We start from the raw sequence: 22006 nt of genomic DNA on the forward strand, positions 1-22006 counted from the left end.
GTACATGTGCATATATACAGTAAATGTTTGCACATGTTTTTTGTTTAACTGTTGTACGGGCACTGTGGGCTGGGTGGGAAATGAACACTTTTCACACTCTAGTTATCGAACTCAAATTTTTCTAACACTACAGAAGTGTCGGAACTAAATATAACCAGCAGAACATTTCCAACTGAATTAAAACATTAAAGGAACATTCAGACTTAATTCATGTAAAAAGAAAGAAAAAGTGCTTCTCGATCAGTGTTTACTTCTATATTGAACTATACTGCCGTCTCCTTGGTAACAAAGTACATTAACATCAGATTCATCTTATATAATGAGCAAAATTAATGGTTGTGACGGAAATGCTGCCACCATTAAAGGGGTCATATGGCGCAAATACGTGTTTTTCTGTGTCTGTGGTGTGATATAAGTTGCTCATGCATGTATTAGACACGTAAAATTGCAGAAATGAAAGTGTGGGAACAAAAGATGCATTCTATGTAAAAGCGAATGCTCACCCAGACCTGCCTGAAACACCTCGTGTAGCCACACCCCCACAAATCTAGGTCAGTTGGTGGTCTGATTTGACTAAGACCGCCCAAATGTATACTCAAGTAAAGTGGGCGTACCCGTCAGTACAATTGAAGAGGAACCTGATGTTCCAAATATGGTAAGAGGCGTCACATTTTCCTCACACGCTTGCAGTGTTCCACCAATCACTACACACTGGTGAACTGGCCAATCATAGCACACCTCGCTTTTCAGAGCCATGAGCTTTGTCAAAAATCTGTGCGTTTCAGAGAGGCGGAGCAAAGAGGAGATACAAACATGCACGGTATGTTCAAAAACACAGGGTTTTTGAACCCTCATGAAAATGACATTTCATGCAGTGTGTAATGTTGCCGTGTTTGAAAGTAAGCAGTCTGAAAGTTGTAAATCCGAAGGTGAATGAATAAAAAAAGTTATTGGCTTGGAAAAAAGGGAGTCGACTCTGAATCACGCAAACGAGTCGTGCCCTAGTCCGATTTGCGAACCGCCGCCGATTTAATTCACTACATATAGTCCCCGCCTACATTTTGCTAGGACTGCCCGCGAAAACTTCACTCATCTCCCCCAAACACTGTAGCTCATGAGCCTCATTCGCGGTAGACCAATCACAGCAGACTAGACCATCTGACCAATCACATCAGACTAGGCTAGCGGAAAGGAGGAGATTAGATCGCGGAACGAATCATCTGAGAGTCAGTCGAGAAGTGAGGTAAGAATAACTGCCTATTATTACGAAATAATAGTGTTTTTACACCTTCTGTGTACATAAACTTGTTGTTGGACACTCCATAAACCAAAGTAGGACCTTAAAAATCCCTAGTTATGTACTCTTTAAATCATGTAAACACATTGCACTACATCTAAAACAAAAGATAATATTAGTTTTAGCCGTGTCATATGACCCCTTTAACAGTTATAATTAGTGCATGATTGATCTAATATGAACTTAATAAATATTAAAGCTGCAATCTGTAACTTTTGGGGGGTAAAATAAACAAAAATCGGTTATTGAGCAAATAGATCAAAAAGAATCAGTATTCAAACCTGTCTGATAATGATTTATAATTGGAGCAGTTGGGCATGATTTGGTGGTTTTTAGTGCTCATTTGACTTCAACCCACGGAAAGGTAAGTATGTAAAGTAACCTGCAAATTGGATGTCGCATTCAAATGGTTTGATTATTCTACTTGATTTTAGATTGTAAGTTTTCATCATAGTAGCAAAAACAAAAAGTAAAACAGTTAAATATATAATCCTTATGTTAGGCAGTGTTGGGTGTAACTAGTTACCAAGTAATTAGTTACTGTAATTGAATTACTTTTCCCTTGAAAAAGTAAAGTAAGGGATTACTCTAATTTTTCCTGTAATTTAATTGCAGTTATTTTTGAAGTAATTAAACTAAATACTTTGTAATATGTGACCCTGGATCACAAAACCAGTCTTAAGTAGCACGGGAACATTTTTAGTAAAAGACAAAAATACATTGTGTGGGTCAAAATGATCGATTTTTCTTTTATGCCAAAAATCATTAGGATATTAAGTAAAGATCATGTTCCATGAAGATATTTTGTAAATTTCCTACCTTAAATATATCAAAACTTTATTTTTGTGAGTGGATGGTCTGCCACAGTGCCCCTGATTAACAACTTCAAAGGCAATTTTCTCAATATTTAGATTTTTTTGCGCTCTCAGATTCCAGAGATTTAAACGGTTGTATCTCAGCCAGATATTGTACTATTCTAACAACTCATATAGCTATAGCAAGTTTTAGTATTTATTCAGCTTTCAGATTATGTAAAAATCTCAATTTCAAAAAATTGACCCATAAGACTGGTTTTGTTGTCCATGGTCACATATATGTGTGTGTAATAGTGGAATTGACATAAAAATTCAAAGTCTAACTTTAAAATCTGTATATAATGTATCCTTAATCACATTTGTAATACTTTGGTCAGTTAATAATACTACTTTATGTAGTTATATATTATTTATTTGAATGAATTAAAAGAGCCGTTTCATATCTATCCTTGAATCACTTAACTAATCAAGGTTGATATAGGATATAGAAAGTAATTAGTAATAAGTAACTAAATACTTTTTGGAGAGAGTAATTTGTACAGTAATCTAATAACACTATTGAATATGTAATTAGTAACTAGTAATTAATTACTTTTTAGAGTAACTTCCCCAACACTGATGTTAGGTAGCACAAAGTGTGTTATGATAGGGTGTGTCTTAGTTATACATAATCATAAGGAAGTTCTGCTTGTAGATAAAGGTGCACAGACGGATTTAATGCAGCACCGATGCATCTAACATTTGACATTCACTCACGGCCACCAACTGCACACTTCTGTTTTATGTGTCCCTGATACACGACACATCCCGTGTACATCTCCAGAGATCCAGCGTTCAGAGCTACTGCATACGTGTGCGTCCGAACAATGAGAGAGAGCCTTGTTTTATGACGGCTTAAGAGATAAAACGCAATCCAGGTGTCCTGATAATAGATGTAACCTTTCAGATACGCGTCCTGTTACTCTTGAAGATAAAACTAGCAGAAGTGGAAAAGTGCATGAAGCACAGCGGGATGTTAGACTTTAACATTTAAAACAAACGAAAGCTCAATTATTTAAACGGGTTACGTTTATAGATCATCGGAAAATTGACTTAAAATGGATAAACAGTATACAGGTCTGTTTTTGCCAGAACAGCATGACATGAAAAGTGCTCGGCACATTTTTCTCCAAAGTTTGCACGAACAAAATTAAAACGCAATTCATTTATTTCACTTGCTTTAAATGCCAAATGAGCAAAAAAACTAAACGTCCTATACCCAATCGTTTTAGTGATCATTAAAAAAGGTACTACCTGAAAAACTACACATGGCCATAAGAACCATTTACAGGATCTGACCGCATTGATAACAATACATGCTGTACATCCTCAAATATTTGACAGTCCGTAGTGCTTATGAAACACTGAAGTACACAAAATGCAATTCAGCCACTTTCAAATTCATCATCAGGTCACAAATATTCCTCCACACCCCAACTCAACGTTGAACTATTCTGAATGATTCCAAGTTTGACCCTACTAACTCCAGTGGAATGTGTGTAAACATCGTTCTAGGTCAAATCCCCGGCAGCATCCTGAATACTAAACCCTTCCCTTTCCTCAGAGACGTCCTGAAGAAATGTCATCCTGGCTTCTTACCAAACTATCAAACCCGACTGTACACAGCGCACGCTCCCGTCAACCGAAGTTAAAGCAAATGTTTTTATAGTTCACTGAGCTGAAAAGTTGGAGGGTGTGGATATAAACCACTACATCACTACATCAATGCACACTAATACCAGCCAGTGCAGTTGCGCTTTGTGACTAACAACACAACACAACACAACAGTGTGATTTTCGGCTGTGAAATGACGTGTGGTATGATAAGCGCTACACAAATAGGGTGGCTTTCTTCGTCAACCTCTTCTTTTCAAAAATATAAAGCAAGAATTTAAACAAGGAATTGAAAATGTGCTTCTATCTTATTGGTCACGAGGGAACATTTATTAGTTTGAACTTATTCTTCATGTTTCTCTCACAGAGGAAGTCTCTCAGAGACCAATGGCTGATGGAAGGACCCCCCACATCACCTGACAGCACAAGCCCTCGATCGCCTCTCTGGGGCTCTAAAGCTCAGGAGATTGAGACGCGCATTAACAAGTAATACATCTTCTCATTTGGATGCTCACAGGTTGAATCCGAACCGTACATTGGCGATAATAACAATGATCTCTGGCTGAGCGCCCCAGCAGGTGACGGGTCTGCATCCCCCCAAAATATCTTTCTATTTCTGTGCGCGTTTGATGTTCCTCCTCTGCACATCAGCTTTATTTGCTTGACTGAAGGAGATGGTGATTATTGTAATAAGTTGGCCTGTGAGATTCTGAAGCAGGCTTTAATTAAACGGAGCAAAGTTTGGCGATAATAAGCTGCTTACAGTCCTATAGGAAACAGACTTTCACCGTGTCGTTTGAGAGGAGTGATGCATTGGATGTGTGGATTTGTTACAGTGTAGTTTTATATGCAGATAAAGCACGCTTTGATTTCCTGGGAAAATGTGTGAGTGTAGCTTTAGCTGTGTGTGTGTGTGGTCTTGTTTGTTTGATGTTAAACCTGTGAAAATCTACATTACGAGGGCCGCCTTTCTTCTTCCCACAAGTTTCAACATCATTATGTAAGGGATGACATACAGCTCAGTCAGTTGGTGTTTATAAAAAATAATAAACGCCGGCAGGGTGGTCTTGTATCACAGTGAAGGGGATTATACTGTACATTATCCCCCGTATTATACGGGTATTTGACACTTTGACAAGTAATTGAACATAAAATCTGGATTTATTTATTATAAATATATTGAAATATTTAATAAGTTATTATTTAGGACTGCTCCATATTCAAGAGAAATGACAACTTGCCAAATAATGTGATGCGACAATGCTTTAAAATTGTCAAATCTATTTGAATGAAGTCTGAAGATTGTAAATAACTGAAAATGATGCAGCCAACATGCATGTGTTACATCCTTTTTGGGAAAATAAAGCATCCCTACAATGTCCTAAAGTCAACAGACAAATTTGACTGTTGGAGTACATAAAAAACAGATCTGACCATGTTAGCTTAAACCATTGCAATATGCATGTTGCGATTTTCACATTTGCAATATTTAAATGGTTAGATTTGTATATTTAGATAGTTATTGTTTTATTACATGAAACATTTAATTAGCACCGGTACTGTAGCTCAGATAATCTGTCAGATATCAAATAATGCTGACATGAAGTAGTTATCAGACCGCTGGACGGCACCGTTGACCAATCAGAATCGAGTATTCCAGACAGCCGTGTCTGAAGAGATGAGAAAGGCGGGGCTGTCAATTGGTGATTGACACCTGCTCCCGAACCGCATCCCACTTCAATGTCTTGTTTCACGTGTAAAAATGCCAATAAGTATGTTTAGTGTAAAGTTAAACACTGGTTTCGGCTTAATAAATAATAAAAGCCAATAGGAGCTTTCCACAATGATATAAACCATTTGTATTTTTGTTAGATTACAGGAGACGTCCGAACGGTTGGCGGAGGAAGAAGTCAAACTGAAGGAACATATTGAAGATGGCTTCGATCTAACAAACTCAGATGCTCAACCACACGATAAGGTGAGACGCCACACCTAGCAGCACTCCATTTACTGTCATTCAATACGAATACAAAATAAATGACTTCACAAGTTTGGGAACTTTGGGCTGGCAACCGATCCCCAAAGTCACCTGCAAATACACATGCATTTGTGCAACGAGCACCATCACAGAGAGTGTTATGTGCTGTCAGACCTGGTCCTAAACCCAGGTGGTTTTCCAAGTGCACGCTCTTTTGTGAGAGTACCAGTAGGCCTCGCTCATGCTCTGATCACCGCAGTGTTTTGGATCGGATGTAAACGAGAGAGAGAGTGGAGGTATGACTTCTACCTTAAACACCATTGGTTTTTAAATGTTATTCATTGCTTTGTGCCAATCACAAAGACAATTGAACCGATTTGAGTCGAAAAGTGACTTTAGGGACATTAAGAGTCGAGGAATCCCCATCCCTAATACAGTATCACACAGCCCTAGGCTGATTTATAGTAAAGAAACTATTTCTTCAGATGCAAAACAAAACACTCTAAAATGATGTCGAGCCATCTTTCTAACAATTCTCACCGATGCAACCAACAGCCTTGAAAAAGCGTTTAAAATACACACTGCAGTCCTGTTGAATTGAACGTGTCGTTGCATTTGGCAGGAGTAGAACAACAAGTTCTTTCACAACATGTAGTGAGCGAGCACGTGAAGCAGGATATTGGTCTTATGTGACAGCCTCCTTAGGAGAAAAGAAATGAAAATGAAGTCAGACCAACTGAACCCCACAGACCGGAACTAATGTAGATTCATACAGCTAAAGTTAACCGTCGTGTCCCATAAAGGTTGACCTTCATTACTGCGGATTAAATACACACTGTGTCAAGGTTGCCTATAAAACTGTAATGTCACTCTTACTCCCTCTTGTGGCGGAGGGTACATGTGCGTGTGAATCTGGCATTGCTCCTGTGTTTTTCATAATGTTGGGTAGGAAATGAAAGATTTCATTATACGATCAGTGTGAGTGAAGAACAAAACATTAGCAGTTGTCCCGTCATGAGACCAGGAAACAAGTCAAGCCGTCTGTGAAGTGCGAGATAATTTCTGATCTATATCTGAACCGGATGAGAGACGAACGCAGAGCAAAATCAACATTCACATTTATCTAAAGCGACTGTGCTTTACATCAAAATATTTAACATTGCAAATTCATATTTTCTACTTTGTTTATGGTCTCGTAAGTCACACAAACCAGAATCAAGTTAGCGTGCATGTTAATAAACTCATTTTTGATCAAAGAAAAAAGCCCATAAATGCTTCATAGCGCCTTAATAAAATATGAACCAGATGAGCAGATGATATGAGCTGCTAAACCAAATAACGTGTTCTCTCTAGGGATCCCTGTTGATCTTTTTCTCTCTTGTTCATCCAGCAGGAGCAGGAGGAGGCGGAGCCAGCTGAAACACCTGTCCACTCTGTGTCAGAGCAAACCACCTGTGCGTCACCTTCACTTTAGCTTGTTTTACAATCTTGTTACTCAAGAGAAGTGTAATTGTTGACAGCGGTCGGGATTCTGTTCATTTGGACTAACTGAGGCTTACTTTGTGTGCGGGAAATCAAGTTGCTAAGATTGGTTGATCTAAATGGGCTATAATCATTTGGAATGAAAAACAAAAGATGTAATCTGTCTGATATGAACTATATTTAAATGTTTATCACTTACAGTAGTTACTGAGACCGTCCCTAATGGACCCGTCGTGGAGAATGGAAAAGACGAAAAGAAAGGTAGAAAATATCAGTTGCTTGTCTGTTCTCTCTTCTTAGTCACACTTTATTTATGGGTCAATGACGCAGAACGACCACTTGTGTGGCGCAACCAATAATATCAATAATTGTATTAAATTTACAATACATCTCATTTTTATGGCTGAAATACGGTATGCTTAAGTAATTGGTATTTTAAAAACATTTATATCCGTTGTATGCGATTTTCGGGAAATTTAAGTTTCTTCATTTAAGAAGACAAAATTATAGAACAAAAATATGAGATGATTACTTACCAAAACTCAAAAAGAAATGCAAGTACTTTGTTTCTAAACACCTTAAATACTAAAGATTTGTAAAAGGCATGTCAAGGAAATGCATTTTAAGATTAATATTACGGTCACACCACATGACAGCCAATGAAAAAAAGTAAAATCACTTGGTTTTACATTTTAATCTGCATGTATTTGTACACCACATTGTGAATGTTTGAATAACTGCAATAGATGTGTATTTTAAAATCGGCATGGCGAAAATCCTTATACGCCATTCACTCTTTGGGGCCATTCACATTTCGCGTCTAAAACCGTGCAGAAAACGTGAGCCCCTTATACAGTCTTTTGTTCTTCTGACAATTCTACAAACAAATATTTTTATGGTAATTATCGCCAATGTAGTTCTTAATAAGACCATGTATTCCATATATTTTAATCATTTAAAAAAAAGTTCTCTTATTTCTTTTTTCCTTATTTCTAAACTGTTTTTTCTTATGTCTCTACTGCCTGTGCTAATATGTGTTTGCTGTGAAAAGTTTGAATTGAAAAGTGAATTTATTATAGAAAAATAAACAAATCAATTATACAGAGCCATCAATGACGACTGTTAAATGTCTAAAACTGACTTTAGGTTCGTTTGGTTTTGGTTGCAGATGAATCTGTGCACGCTGAGAATCACAATTCAGAGGAGGCAGAAGCGGTCATTGATGTCGAGGTTAAAGCAGCAGAGACGACAACAACTGCTGCTGTTATTAATGGAAGTGTGGAAGAAGAAACATCACACAAAACCTCAGAAGAAGAAGAAGAAGAAGAAGAAGAAGCAGCACCTCACACCAATGGCTTGCACCCGGCTGAAGGTGTTGGTGCGGGTGGCGTCACCATGACTTTCTTGGGCTTCAAGGAGGCGGAGCCTGGGCAGGGAACGGATGAGGATTATGATGCTGTAGCACTTATCCGAGCAGAAAGAGTGATCATTACAGATGAAGGGGAGGAAATTGTAGAGGAAGATGACGGCGAGACGCAGGAATCTGCAACGTCTGACGCGAACGAAGAAGAATCCGATCCAATTGGTGTGTGGGAGGAGACTGAGATCCATCCTGAATTGAAGCAAGACGAAACACCTGAAGCCCACCGAAATGAAGCCAGTTCTGCTAAGGTGGTGGTTACAGACATGTCAGTCGAAGAAGAACAGAGAGAAGGTCAAGAGCGTCCGGATTCCCAGACGCAGAACCAAACCGAGACACTAGATGCCGCTGTGGAGGTTTCCCAGGCTCCTGTGTGTTCCACAACACAACCATCTCCTCCAGCCCGATCAAAGACTGAGGCCACCGAATCACGACTCCCAAAAGAAGTGAAGGCCGTGGCAAACCCGCGCATCTCCCTCAGCGAATTTCAGGAGGTTCCTCTGGATGGAGGAGAAACGCTGGAGGCCGCCACTAAGACGGGAGGTAAGAGACAGCCTGCTGAACAGCATCCTCTGCTCGCCTCCAAAACGGCTGCCCAGACGGACACCAGCAGCCCGAATCGGGCAGAGGACGCGGGTGCACCCAAGCGCAAAACCTGCCAATGCTGTTCGGTCATGTGAACGTAAAGTTGTGTTGACTTCAAGAGGTTCATACATTCGGCTGTACGTTATACAAACACTCGCAGCAGAACGAATCTTTTCTCTTCATTAACGTTCACTGTGTCTTATGTATCGTTACTAAAAAAACTAAAGGAAAGTGCAAAATCTAAAGACTTCCTTCCTTGCGATTCTCTATCAGAATTGGATTCCCATCATTCTCATCTGTGTCAATGAAAAGTACACATATACATGGAGGAAAAGCGATTGTGGTTGCATTCCCATCATACCTCTGGTGTTTTTATGAGGAATGACTCTAATGCGTCGGCTGCTGGCCCTAGACGGTTTTAACACTACCATGTAAAAAGGTTTTGTTTTTTATTAACAACATGTCGTGACGGTGATGAACTATCATCTACCTACAATAGCGTAATACTGTATCACAAAGCATTTGTGTGCCTTGAATATGAATCAAAAACCTGATCTTATATTTTGCAGAGAGAAATGGTCAACTTTGATTTTATACGTGCATTATCATGATCATCTTTAGATTTTCAATGCGATTTTATTGTTACGGTGCCCATAACTGCCTGACAGAAGTGTTTTGAGGCCGAAAGTGACATTGTGTAACTGCTGTGACCCTATGAAAGAATAATATACGTCTGTTTTAACAAAGATTAGCTTTGTTTTTGTGGATGCTTTTTAGCTATTCAAAACAGCTTCGTACATATGTAATCACTATTGTGCAAAGTTTTCAGTTGACTCCGAGACCATCGTATTTTTGAACGTGGAAATTTTAAGTCTGATGCAAATTCTCAGTGCCTTTACTGAGTGCCTTGTATGTACAGTATGCTGTATATGAGTTGAATGCAGAGTGGTTAAGGATTTTGTAAAGAAAGTTTACTTTGGAAACATGTTGGAAACATGATAGAATGTTATCTGGGATGTTCTTTTGAGGCGGAAAGACTGAATAAACTCCCAACAAAGTGAACATGTGTATTCTGTGTACAGATGTACAGATGTGTACATCTGTATTACCAAATGTATACACGGAGATAAAATATTGAAGGTATAGTTCACCCAAAAATTTGAATGATTTATTCCAAACCTGTATGACTTTTCTCTTCTGCAGAGCACAAAAGATATTTTGAAGAGAACCATAGACATTTGTCAAAATATCTTTTATGTTCTACAGAAGAAAATAAGAAAACCATAAACATTGTTTGAATGACTTGTGGATAAAAAACTAAAATTTCACTATCCTTTTATTTAAAAAAATCTTATTCTGCGAGAAATGAAAGCTACCTGACGGCAACTGTGAGAACACCCTGAATACTGGAAATAGCAAATTTGTGTTTATTCTTTTCTTTTTTGTTTCTCTTACATGTGCATAGCATAACGTTTCACTTAAAATAACGCCATCTAGTGGCTTTCCATGAATAAAATGGACATCATTACGTTTTCACAATAAATAACCGAGTAAAATAAGACAACATGGTTTTACAATAGTGTGTTTTCACAATAACAATGAATAACTTAGTTGTTGTACAAAATAGAAATTAAGAGTTTATTCGCAAAACACATAACTCTGTTAAAAAAGGTTTTTGTGCATTCCAAGTAATATCAAAACTCACAATAAAACACGATAACAAATAAACGAAAAAGAAAAGATCTATTTTTGCAAATGAACTCTTCAAATGTAAACTGCTTTTACAACTGCAGCGTTCACTTATATGTGTTTTATAGTGCAGTCTTGCCCTGTCCAATATGGCGGACTCGGTCACGTCTCGCAGTAACAACCTAAAGCTCTCAATGCGGCGTCTGTGCATGTGGCGACAGCCGAACAAACAACTGACTCTCACAACTGCATTTCAACAAATTTGTGTGGACAGAAACGGGTACTGGACTCGTGTACGTCATACAGTACATTGCATAGGCCAACGTGGATTGTTTTATAATATACTCGCAGAGATATGAGCGGCGTGTCATCTGAAGGTTTTGGTTCCAGTCGCTGTCTTCATCTAGACCTGGGGCCGGTTACATAATCTGCTTAGACTAGTTTTAGAAGTTAGTCATCTCATTTTTGTCATCAAGATTGGTCATAACTTCTTTAAATCGGTTACATAAAAAGGTAGATTAGGCTAATTAAAATATGAAAAGTAAGACCGTTGTAAAGACACAGTCTTATTTTAGCGGCTAAGTTTATGCAACTGGGCCCTGCTCTCGTCAGTAAGACTGTTTTACACTCAATATAAAATAAAATACAAAAACGGTTAATAAAGATTTGAGCTCACGCCTCAAGTTTATGAAGTCACTTCCTGTCTGCTGTTTTGGTGGCTGTTACTATGGTAACAGGTGCTATTTAAAGTTATTGCACACCAAAATGTATTAGCTTGAGCAATTTCATATGAAATATTTGTGAATATTTATACTCAACAACACTATAGGATTAATTGTATTTTCCAGCATTTCCTTTAAGCATTTAGTATCTCTAGTGTTGTGAGTTTAGTATGTAAATAATATAAAGACTTGGTTTCACTGTTTGTTTTGTTGGGATATGGTCATGACGTATGAGACGGCCGTCTGGATTAGTGGTGCAGGGCCTGTGGTTTATTCAACAGCTTAGAGATTCACGGTGAAAGCTGAACTGAAATGAACAGCACAGATTTTAACCTGGAATGCAGAACAGGGGGTGTGGAGAGAGAGAGAGAGAGAGAGAGAGGATATAATAACATTGAGTTAGAGGAGAGAAGGAGGGTGAAAAGGAAGGACAAAGAGGTAGAGAGGGCAGAACCGCACAAGCGTCCTTAAAACCAGTTACAGTACCCGTGTCATCCCATCAGTCGGTAAGTCCATTTTTCCTCAGATATTTCTGAATTTAATAGGTTATGTTACATGACATACAACTTGAGTCCAAGTCACAAGATGTAATATTTTAGGCTGATTATATGTTGTGTATTACAGGATTTATATATTATAATTACTAAGATGTGCTAAAATATATAATACGTGACCCTGCCTGTGAAAACCCAGATAAAGTCGTTTTTGTGATTCATTGTTTTCTACATAAGTTCATCCTAAATATTTGCTTTTCGTTTCTTTTTATTTTAAGCTCTCATAACATTAATACCACAGTATCTTCCAGGTCTTTGATCTCCTTTTTTAACTGTTAATGATAAAATGAGTCTATTTTTATACTTTAGGAGACTCTCGGCTCTTAAAACATCGTTTTTATTCTATTACATGCATCAGAATTTCCACGTAACACTCAAGGCCACAGTGTTATCTGATTATACAGTATTAATCTCTTATGTAATTAGCATTATAGGTTATGACGAACCTTTAAGTCCTTGTGTTTGTTTCGACAAATGCAACACGGAGCCTGAATATTTCCAATTCACTGTAAAAACTTCAAGTTCAAAAGCAGTTTATTGTAAACGCTGCCTTATATTTTAAGTTCAATAAAATTGGCTTTACAAATCACTTGAACTTAAATTATATTAAACTGACTTACAAAATGAAGTGGAAATGGCTTAAACTATTTCTATACGAAATTCAGCTTCTTTTTTTGTAAGTCAGTTTAATACAATTTAAATTCAGTTGACTTTAAAAGTTCAAGCTTGAATGAGCTTAAATGCAGCTTTTAGGTTGAAATAGGTGGATTTTTTTACAGTGTTGTCTGATAATAATAAAAAAATGATGCACTCTTTGCCAACTGAAACAAATTACTGCTTGACTTACAAACCTGATAAAACGCGTGCCCCAGCAAAGTGATTTTATATTAAAGTAAATAGACCTGGTTAAAATTTTACTTTCTACACATGTACTCGACTTCTGTGAAGGTGAAAGAAGTCTCCACTCCCATCTCTGTGCTGTTTGAAGTTTCATATACTCGTTAATCATTTCATGCCAACATGGAAACAATGTATGGATCAATGAGCAGGTGTGTATATTTTGAAATCTCATTGGACAGTGATACTACATAGCATTTAAAAAGAGAACTGATCTGCAATGTGAAACAAAGAAAGAAAGAAAGTTAAAATAGAAATTGTTCCAGGTGAAAAGTTTTAAGGTGAGTTTGAGACACTTATCTGACTTGAAGGCATGTGCGTTAAAGAATAAATGACCTGATGGAGTCCATTAAGACCAACATAGAGGTCAAAGAATTGTGAAGGTGACTGAAAGAGACAAATAGTCAGCTATCAAACCCAAATGAGAAATGTTTCCAGGCAGTTACAGACTTAATCAGCAAAAAATACAAAAAAAGCCTCTAGGGTTCTCACCTTTATACCACAAATAACATTTTTATTGGTGCATCCAACACAATAAACCCAGGAATACAAAAACAACACTACTATACAAATGCAATAATGCAATACAGCCATTAATGTACAAAATATATGTCATTATCAGTGTTGGGTAAGTTACTCTGAAAAAGTAATTCATTACTAATTACATATTCAATAGTGTAATTAGATTACTGTACAAATTACTCTCTCCAAAAAGTATTTAGTTACTTATTACTAATTACTTTCTATATCCTACATCAACCTTGATTAGTTAAGTGATTCAAGGATAGACATGAAAGGGCTCTTTTAATTCATTCAAATAAATAATATTAAACTACATAAAGTAGTATTATTAACTGACCAAAGTATTACAAATGTGAGAATTATACAATAAAGCATTCATTTTAAAGTTAGACTCTGAATTTTGATGTCAAGTCCACTATTGCACACACATATATTACACAAAGTATTTAGTTTAATTACATCAGAAGTAACTGTAATTAAATTACAGAAAAAATAAGAGTAATCCCTTACTTTTCTTTTTCAAGGGAAGAGTAATTAAATTACAGTAACTAATTACTTAGTAACTAGTTACACCCAACACTGGTCATTATATAATGTTCACTTTGGCTTTCTTTCAGACAAATCAAGTGCAAAATGGAAACAGACCTTGTGTGCCCTCAAAGATCTGAATCTCAAGATAAATGTACTAAGAATGATAGAGATTCCCAATTGACAGAAAATAGGGAAACACCGGGAGAGCCAGAAAAGCAAGACGAAGAAGCTACTAGTGTGATTGAAAGAGTAGAATCGCCTCCTCAACTTGACGGTGCTCACACCTCCTTACCAGCAGATGGAGCTGTTGAGCCAAATATAGACGACCTCAACAATGAGTCGAATAGTGACCAGACACAAGAATGGCCACCAGTGCCTGAACTTGAACTTGCTACCCAAACAGAGAGCTATGAGTGTCAGGAGGGGGTAGACACAAACACCCAAACCAGTGATGATGTGCAGGATGCTGAGGGTGTGCAACAAGAAGGGTGTCCTGTTGAGCATCCACTCGACTCACATGATGATGCTGTTGTGTTTATGTCCGAGAACAGCGAAGAGCAAAATACAGACTGCAAACCTGTAGCTGAGTCTTGTGTTAATGCTCAGAACATCCAGCAGGAGGCGCTTGAGCCAAACAAGACGAGGAGTCTGAATGAGAATGAGGTGGAGCAACAGGTGTGTGACGATGCTCCGCCCCTAGATACAGTTACAGGTGAGCCAGCCAATCCAGAGCGAGAGAGCCGTGCCTGTAGCTCTACTGAAGATCAAGAGCCATTGACAACGACAGAGGCGAGGAGAGACGGTGAAAGGGAGGAGGGGAGAGAACGTGGTGAAACAGGTGAGGAGCGGAAGCAAACAGGTGGAGCAGAAGAGGAAAGACAAGCGGGAGAAACAGAGACCCATTCGGACACAAAGACAGAAAGGAAAGACGGTAAAATGGATGTCGATGAGAGCCAGAGTGACAGCGGCGTATCTGCAGATTTCTCCCCCAACAGTACCACAGATGTGTCCGATTGCCCCGCAAACCCCGAATCTCCTCCGAATGAAACTCCCATCGAGAGGGAAATCCGTTTGGCCGTGATGAGAGAGCAGAACCTGCGGCGTGCTCGAGGACTGGATGACGCGCCGGACAGGGCGAAGGAGTTTGTGGAAATTCCCGCGAGGAAACCCATCCTCTCTCAGGATCCCAAACCGAGTCCAAGCTTGGACAAAGACAGGCAGTTTGCCGGAAAGAAGATGCAGAGGGAGATCAGCGCCGAGGCGGAGAGGGAGAAGGTTCTGGTGGAGTTGGGTCGGCTACCGGGATTTTACGACAAGGGCATGGAGGTACAGGTTCAAGAGAAAAAGCTTCTCTTTGAATCGCTTCGAGATCCAAATGGAAGATCGAACTCCACCAGCGGAGAACAAGCTGCCGCAATACAAGATTTCTAATGTTCTGTAGATATCAAACAACGTCTGATGCAGTTCTCCCAGAGTCCTCCCAACCCACCCGCAGCGGCCCAACCTGAAGGGTCGAAGAGTGACCCACCTGTAGGACCTGGTCTAACCGAGGCAACCACGGCTCAGGTAATAATCATCGAGACGAACTCGATTTTCACAACCGTACCGGACTCAAACAGCGCTCATGGAACAACCTCCAGGACAGACGGAGGGTCCACGACGGACGAGACGGTGTCTTCTTCTGAGCCTGTAGGGACGACCCAACGACAAGGTTTCGAGGATAAAGACGACCAAAGTTTGGTGAAAGAGAATCCTTTCTTCAAGCTTCGATCCTCGGCTATGCTTCCTCAGGTGGAACAGGACATCAAAGAGGCGAAGGAGAGGGAGCGAGAGCTCCAGATGCAGAGGAGCAGTCTTTATGGAGGAGCAGCCGTGGAACCTGAAGCAGAGAGGAAAGGAATGGAAATAGATGAGCCGACGCAAATAGATTCAGGGATGGGAGAAAGAGAAAAAATTGAAAGTGGAGTTGAAGAGGAAATAATATCCCTCCGCGAAGAGATTCTTAGCCCCCCAGCTAAAGAGACAAATCTGCATCTAACAGGCTGTCAGTCAGAGTCGTCCACCACCCCGACATCAGGTGAGTCACTGGAGACCCCACGATAAAAGAATCAAGAGTCACGCCTGTGATGTTGTGTGTGCGTTTTTGGTGTAAAATTTGGTGTCTGATGGATGACAGCAAGATGTGGGAAGGTTCACCGCAAAAGAAGATATTTCGAGAAATTTGCGTTCATACAATGGAAGTCAGTGTTGTTTTCAATTTTATTTATATAGCACATTTACAACAGCCACTACGCTGACCAAAGTGCTTTACAGGAGAAATAGCGAAATAAACGTAGCAAAACAGGCAAGACAAAATCAAAAATGCCATAACATACCATACAACAAGTCAAACAGAAAGGAAATTCGATTTGAATGTCTTTTGAAATATATCTTATTGCGTGTTTGCCATAGCCACGGTCAAAGGGTGACTTGCTGAATTGATCTTTTTCTCTGTGAGTCATCTAGTCTAGTTCAACAGCTCTGTCTATTGCTAGTTTTCATATAGGGAAATGGTGCAGGGAGCCACGCTGACATCCAATTATAGAGATTGAGAACTAAACTGAGAGGGGAAGTGAGAGAGAAATTCACTTTTCACTCAAATTCATTAGTACTTCCATTTCTACTTTCTCAGAAGTGGCCTGATGATTTGAATGGGAAAGGTTACAGAAAGGTTTTATTGAAGACTTAAGTTTGAAGTTTAACAAAATAAAATATTACATTTTTTACAGATGCTTTAAAACGGTAAAGCTGTAATACAGTAACGTGAGAATTACTTCAATGTACAATAATAATGTGATATTTAAAAACCACAATTAATATCATGGTAATTCCACATATTATAAATATTCAGCACCCATTTATTATTTTGCATGAGTCACATTTTTACAAACATTCTCTCTGCCTTCATATATTTGTATTTTTAGTGTGATTCATTGACCAAATAAAAGACAAACCAAAATTAAAAATGCATTTGACTTTTACCATCATTTTTTGAAATGACATTTATTTTATTACATATGAATACAGCTGAGAAAAAAAATCAAGACACCATTCCAAATGTTCAATAAATCATAGTTTCTAGATGTATTGTGATAATTCCAGTGTCTGTTAAGCTTCAATAAAATTAAACCTCAGGAGTGACATAAAATCATCCGACAGCGATGTAAAAGACTGACAGCATGACTAGCCAAATGAAAACTGGGATCAAAAAATATCTTTGGACTTAAACACATGTAGAAATATGACTCTTGCGTTGCTTAAAAGTGAATCTGAACTTGTTTTCTTTGCAGCATTTGAGGTCTGAAAACTACAGAGCATCTTTTCTCTTATTTTGACCTGATTCTCCAGTTTTCATTTTCTGAAAATAAATGCAAATAGAAAACATACTTTTATTTAAAATAGAGGAGAAATATTGTTAGCAGTTCACAGAATGAAACAAAAATGATAATTTTACGTATGCACATACCTAGAAATAGAAAATTCAGAAAGTATATATTGTGTATAATATATATGTGTGTGTTTGGTTCCAAAATGAGATAGTTAGCTGTATTTTTTTTTAGTTATTATGGCTTAAATCAAAACAAACCAACTGCAGTTTGATTGATATTAATTGGAACGCACAATAAAAAAACATGATCTTTGAAAAAAAAAGATCTCATTTTGGAACCAAACTCTTCATATTTATATATATGGCAGTTTTAATGATAGTTGTTATATATGATCTATTTTCATGTCATTTTTTACATAACTGTTGTTTAACATATGTTATAATAATATATAATCGTTTTTATGGTACTTTATGCGTACACGTTTCGTCACTGTGGATGAATCACATGTACTTATGTTGTTGTTCTTTAATGGCTATAATAACTTAAATAAATGTACCGCTCACTTTCTCTCTAGTACGACAGTCCACTGGAAAACTGGAGTTAACGTGGCCACCACCCCAAACTGAGGAAGTAAAGCAACAGTCAGAGGTAGATGACTTTATTCTTCTACTGTCTGTTCTACCTTTTGACACGCACTTACCTTAACACTAAGGGCCGGTTTCCCGGTCAGGGATTAGTTTAAGCCAGGACTAAGCCTTAGTCAAATTAGGACATTTAAGTAGTTTTTACAAACATACCTTACAAAAAACATGACTTGTGTGCATTTTGAGACAAAACAATGCTACTGATGTATTTTAAGATACTGCTAATTGTTTTCAGTGTAGACAGCTCTAACATTTACTTTAGTCTAAGACGAGTCATAAGCATTGCCCGGGAAACTGCCCCTAAATGTGTCAAATCCTTTTACTAAACTGAAGATTTGAAGAGTTGAAGATTTCTACAAGCCTGACATTTAAAGTCTAGACTTAACTGGGGAGATATTAAGCTCTCTTAATAGGATCCTTTAGTATTGTTGGCTTGAATCACACAATGAGCAAAACACACCTCTCCGGGGAAACTACAGTAGGAGAGGTTACTGACAGTCGCTTTGGATACAGAATGTCTGCCAAATGACACACACGCACGCACGCACGCACGCACGCACGCACGCACGCACACACACACACACACACACACACACACACACACACTACAGCCCTTCACCTTGTAATAGGTAATGAAAGAGTATCAAAGTTTCAATAACCCTCCCTGTGCAAACAACCAGACACATTTAACAAGTGACACAGACTTATAGCATCTGCACCCATGAAATGATCAGAGAGAGAATGTACAGCAATATAATCTGACGACTGGATTTGATTCAATCTGAAACACAACAACACAATCAAAACCAAAATAACTTCATCTTAAATTAGTGGCTTTCGAATTTCAACTCATCTCATTTGCTTAGAGAATGATGATGTCATCTCTGATGTGTCCTTTCTTCGGTTGAACACAAACAAATCATTTTGTATTAAAATGCCCTCATGATATATCAAAATGTTAAAGCTACAAATAACACATCTACATCCATCAAAAAAGAATTCCAAATGACTCCAGTGGGTTTATGAGATTAAGGGCATCAAAGTCATCATATCCATATAAAAATGATGACAATAGTTCATGTGTGTTCAGTGCTTTATGATAGAGCATATAATAGATTTTGAGAAAGAGCACTTTAAAGAGTTGAGTTGGTAACACTTTACAATAAGGTGCTATTATTTAACATTATTAAATGCATTAGCTAACATTAAATAAAAATGAACAGTATAGTTTTTCAGCATTTATTAATCCTTGTTAATATTAGTTCATGTCAATACAGTTATTCATGTTAATTCATGATGCATTAACTAATGTTAACAGTGACAACGTTTGATTTTAAACATGTATTAGTAAATGCTGAAATTAACATGAATTAATATTAATAAATGCTGTATTAGTATTGTTCAATGTTAGTTCCTTTTAGCTAATGCATTAACTAATTGTTAATAAATAGCACCTTATTGTAAAGTGTTACCAAAGAGTTTTATAAATATTAAAATGAATGATTTTATCAACCCTACATTTGATATACAGTATATGTTGCACAAAAAAGGTTCTAAATATTGATTTCGATCTTTGACATGTCTTTACTCCGTCAATATATCAGGGTTATATTTTCACAGAATGTTTCACAGAGAGAACAGCAAATCACACTAAAATAGCTGGATTTTCAATACAAAGTTAACAATATGTAATTCATATTTTGACTTCATTTATCAGGTTGAAATGTAAACACATTTCAGAGAGCTGAACTCAAATATGGTAGTTAACTGGTACTTCAAAAATAGCTTTTTGTGTGTCTTAAGACAACTTGTCATATGCGTGTTTTTATGACTAAAATCAGCTTTTTGACAGAGGCATCGTCGTCTTATTCTTCTAGAACATTCATACACATTTAGGAACTGCACTCGTATGCGTTTCCTCTTTGTGTTTCATCTCAAACATACTAATGGTCTCATTCTAATACGCACAGAAAGCATCATGGACCCCACGACAGCGAAACCCGTTACTGGATCGCTGGGAGTCAGGGATGGTGAACGGACACGTGGAGGACAGCAACTGAGACGAGGAGCATCACAACATATTCATTCTACCAGTGAACACATGATCAACTAGCACAGAAATCTCCTTGATCTTCTCAACTTTAGAAGGAGGAAAGGCAGCCGTGGATTCAAAGCAGACCTCTGCCTCAAAAAGACAAAGGAGAAAAGTGACACGTACAAGCCAACACTCCAGAAATGTCGGTGAAATCACCCGAAACACTTTAATAATCATCGAACAAGTAGTGTGTGTGACTTATAGACAATCACCAATGCTGCTGGTTGGTTTGGCACGGGCTAAAAAGCTCACGATGCGTTATGATTATAAACATTTCTTTTTAATAAACATAACTATCTCATAGGGACTGAAAGGTGGTGTCAATTAAAATGATAAAAGAAACATCAGGTAGATCGTTTATTACTCATTATTACGCGGCTCGTTGGAATGCTTGATTCTGATTGGCCAGTCGCGACATTTGCAGGTTCGTTATTCCTAGATAACAACCGCTCAAAAGTGATAACTCACGGTAATCCGGATGCAGCAAATCATTTTGACGGGTTTTTTTTGACAAATTACATGGAAATATATCTTTTAATAACATATACGACATTATATTTACAAATGATTAAACCAAATTGCCTGTTCGTGACATCAGAATGTCGTTTATTACCTTAAACCAGAAGTAAACGGCTTTTCCTCGTGGAAGGTCTGCATTCGGTAAAAATGAGCTAATAAAATATTTCAATATTTTTTTCTCATGTGGCAAGTAGCCGTGTAATAAGTGGGATAATGTACAAGCAGCCGGCTGTTATTATCCCTTGCTTAGAAAAGCCCAGTCGGCAGTGGTAAATATTAACATACAGTATAATGCACTAAATCAACTTTTTGTTATTTCTGATTGTTTGAAATACATTCGTGCAAGTCACTTTGACTGATTGAATGTTGCTGAGAAGAAACCATGAGTCAACAACCCACTACCTGCTCGCTCATTTATTCAAAGCCATTGTGTGTGGCTTCTGAAACTGCATTCACAATAGGTTGTAATGTTTATTTATGACATGTGTATGGTATTGAATTCAAGGTTTGACAAAAATAAAGAGGGTACAGTTCAGTTTCCACGTGAAAATTCTTTTGCTTGTTTAGTGACATCACAGCATTTTCGTGTCTGTGAATGCACGGCTACCTTGCCTCAACACGCCAGTGGGCATTCAAATGAGTCGCCATGGTGATGATGGTACTGTTTGAAAGGTACAAAGAAAACGTACGAGTCCGAGCGGGATTAGTCACGAGTGAGGTCACACAGCGTGACTTTACTGAGCCCAGTACTGAGTCACCTGTGAATAATTCATTCAGGTCTTCATTCATGCCAATGCTCATTTGCAAAGATGGACATTCATTTAAGCCACTGGAGAGACGTTGCCCTTTGAACCCAATAAACAAAATATGTCATAGTGGTGAATTTGTTAGGAATGCAAAACTATTTTTAGTGATGTGCACACAAAAATAGTGTGTTGTTTCGACCCATGGTTGTGTTCTTCAGCAGAACACAAAAGAAGATATTTTGAAGAATGTTGGTAACCAAACAACACCGGCAGCCTTTCATTGTATGGACATAAAACCCCAGAGACATTTCTCAAGATATCTTCTTTTGGGTTACACAGAAAAAAAGAGTCACATACAGGTTTTGAACAACATGAGGTTGAATAAGAGATGAGGATTTTTATTTTAGGGTTAACTGTCCCTTTAAGGTGCAATAAAGTTAAGAAATCAGAGAGCTGTGAATGGTTTATGGTTTGATAATCGATTTTTTC

At 37.9% G+C, this 22006-nt stretch overlaps 3 protein-coding genes across 6 annotated transcripts in view; all 3 read left to right on the forward strand.

Moving 5' to 3' along the window:
- Positions 1-10292, forward strand: part of palm3 (paralemmin 3) — a 37222-nt gene extending 26930 nt beyond the window's left edge. For 2 of the 3 annotated variants that reach the window (XM_057337240.1, XM_057337239.1), the window contains exons 4-8: positions 4133-4251; positions 5638-5743; positions 7134-7197; positions 7427-7486; positions 8394-10292. In XM_057337240.1, coding sequence (XP_057193223.1) covers positions 4133-4251; positions 5638-5743; positions 7134-7197; positions 7427-7486; positions 8394-9325 — 1281 coding nt within the window. In that variant the 3' untranslated portion in view covers positions 9326-10292. The remainder of the gene's footprint in view (positions 1-4132; positions 4252-5637; positions 5744-7133; positions 7198-7426; positions 7487-8393) is intronic. The other variant, XM_057337241.1, reaches the window with a different exon arrangement.
- Positions 10293-10403: 111 nt separating this feature from the next.
- LOC130556341 (uncharacterized) lies at positions 10404-15576 on the forward strand. 2 transcript variants are annotated; one of them, XM_057337243.1, is made up of 2 exons: positions 10404-12147; positions 14232-15576. In XM_057337243.1, the coding sequence occupies exon 2, from the start codon at positions 14248-14250 to the stop codon at positions 15574-15576; it is 1329 nt and encodes a 442-aa protein (XP_057193226.1). In that variant the 5' UTR covers positions 10404-12147; positions 14232-14247. The 2 variants fall into 2 exon arrangements, with proteins under 2 accessions (XP_057193226.1, XP_057193225.1); XM_057337242.1 differs by lacking the exon at positions 10404-12147 and adding an exon at positions 12802-13244.
- Positions 15577-15603: 27 nt separating this feature from the next.
- On the forward strand, positions 15604-21842 carry LOC130556345 (uncharacterized). Its single transcript, XM_057337250.1, has 3 exons — positions 15604-16222; positions 18088-18161; positions 20128-21842. The coding sequence occupies exons 1-3, from the start codon at positions 15604-15606 to the stop codon at positions 20215-20217; spliced, it is 783 nt and encodes a 260-aa protein (XP_057193233.1). The 3' UTR covers positions 20218-21842.
- The last annotated feature ends 164 nt before the right edge of the window (positions 21843-22006 follow it).

The sequence above is a fragment of the Triplophysa rosa genome, linkage group LG7, assembly GCF_024868665.1.
Source record: "Triplophysa rosa linkage group LG7, Trosa_1v2, whole genome shotgun sequence".
Lineage (NCBI taxonomy): Eukaryota > Metazoa > Chordata > Actinopteri > Cypriniformes > Nemacheilidae > Triplophysa > Triplophysa rosa.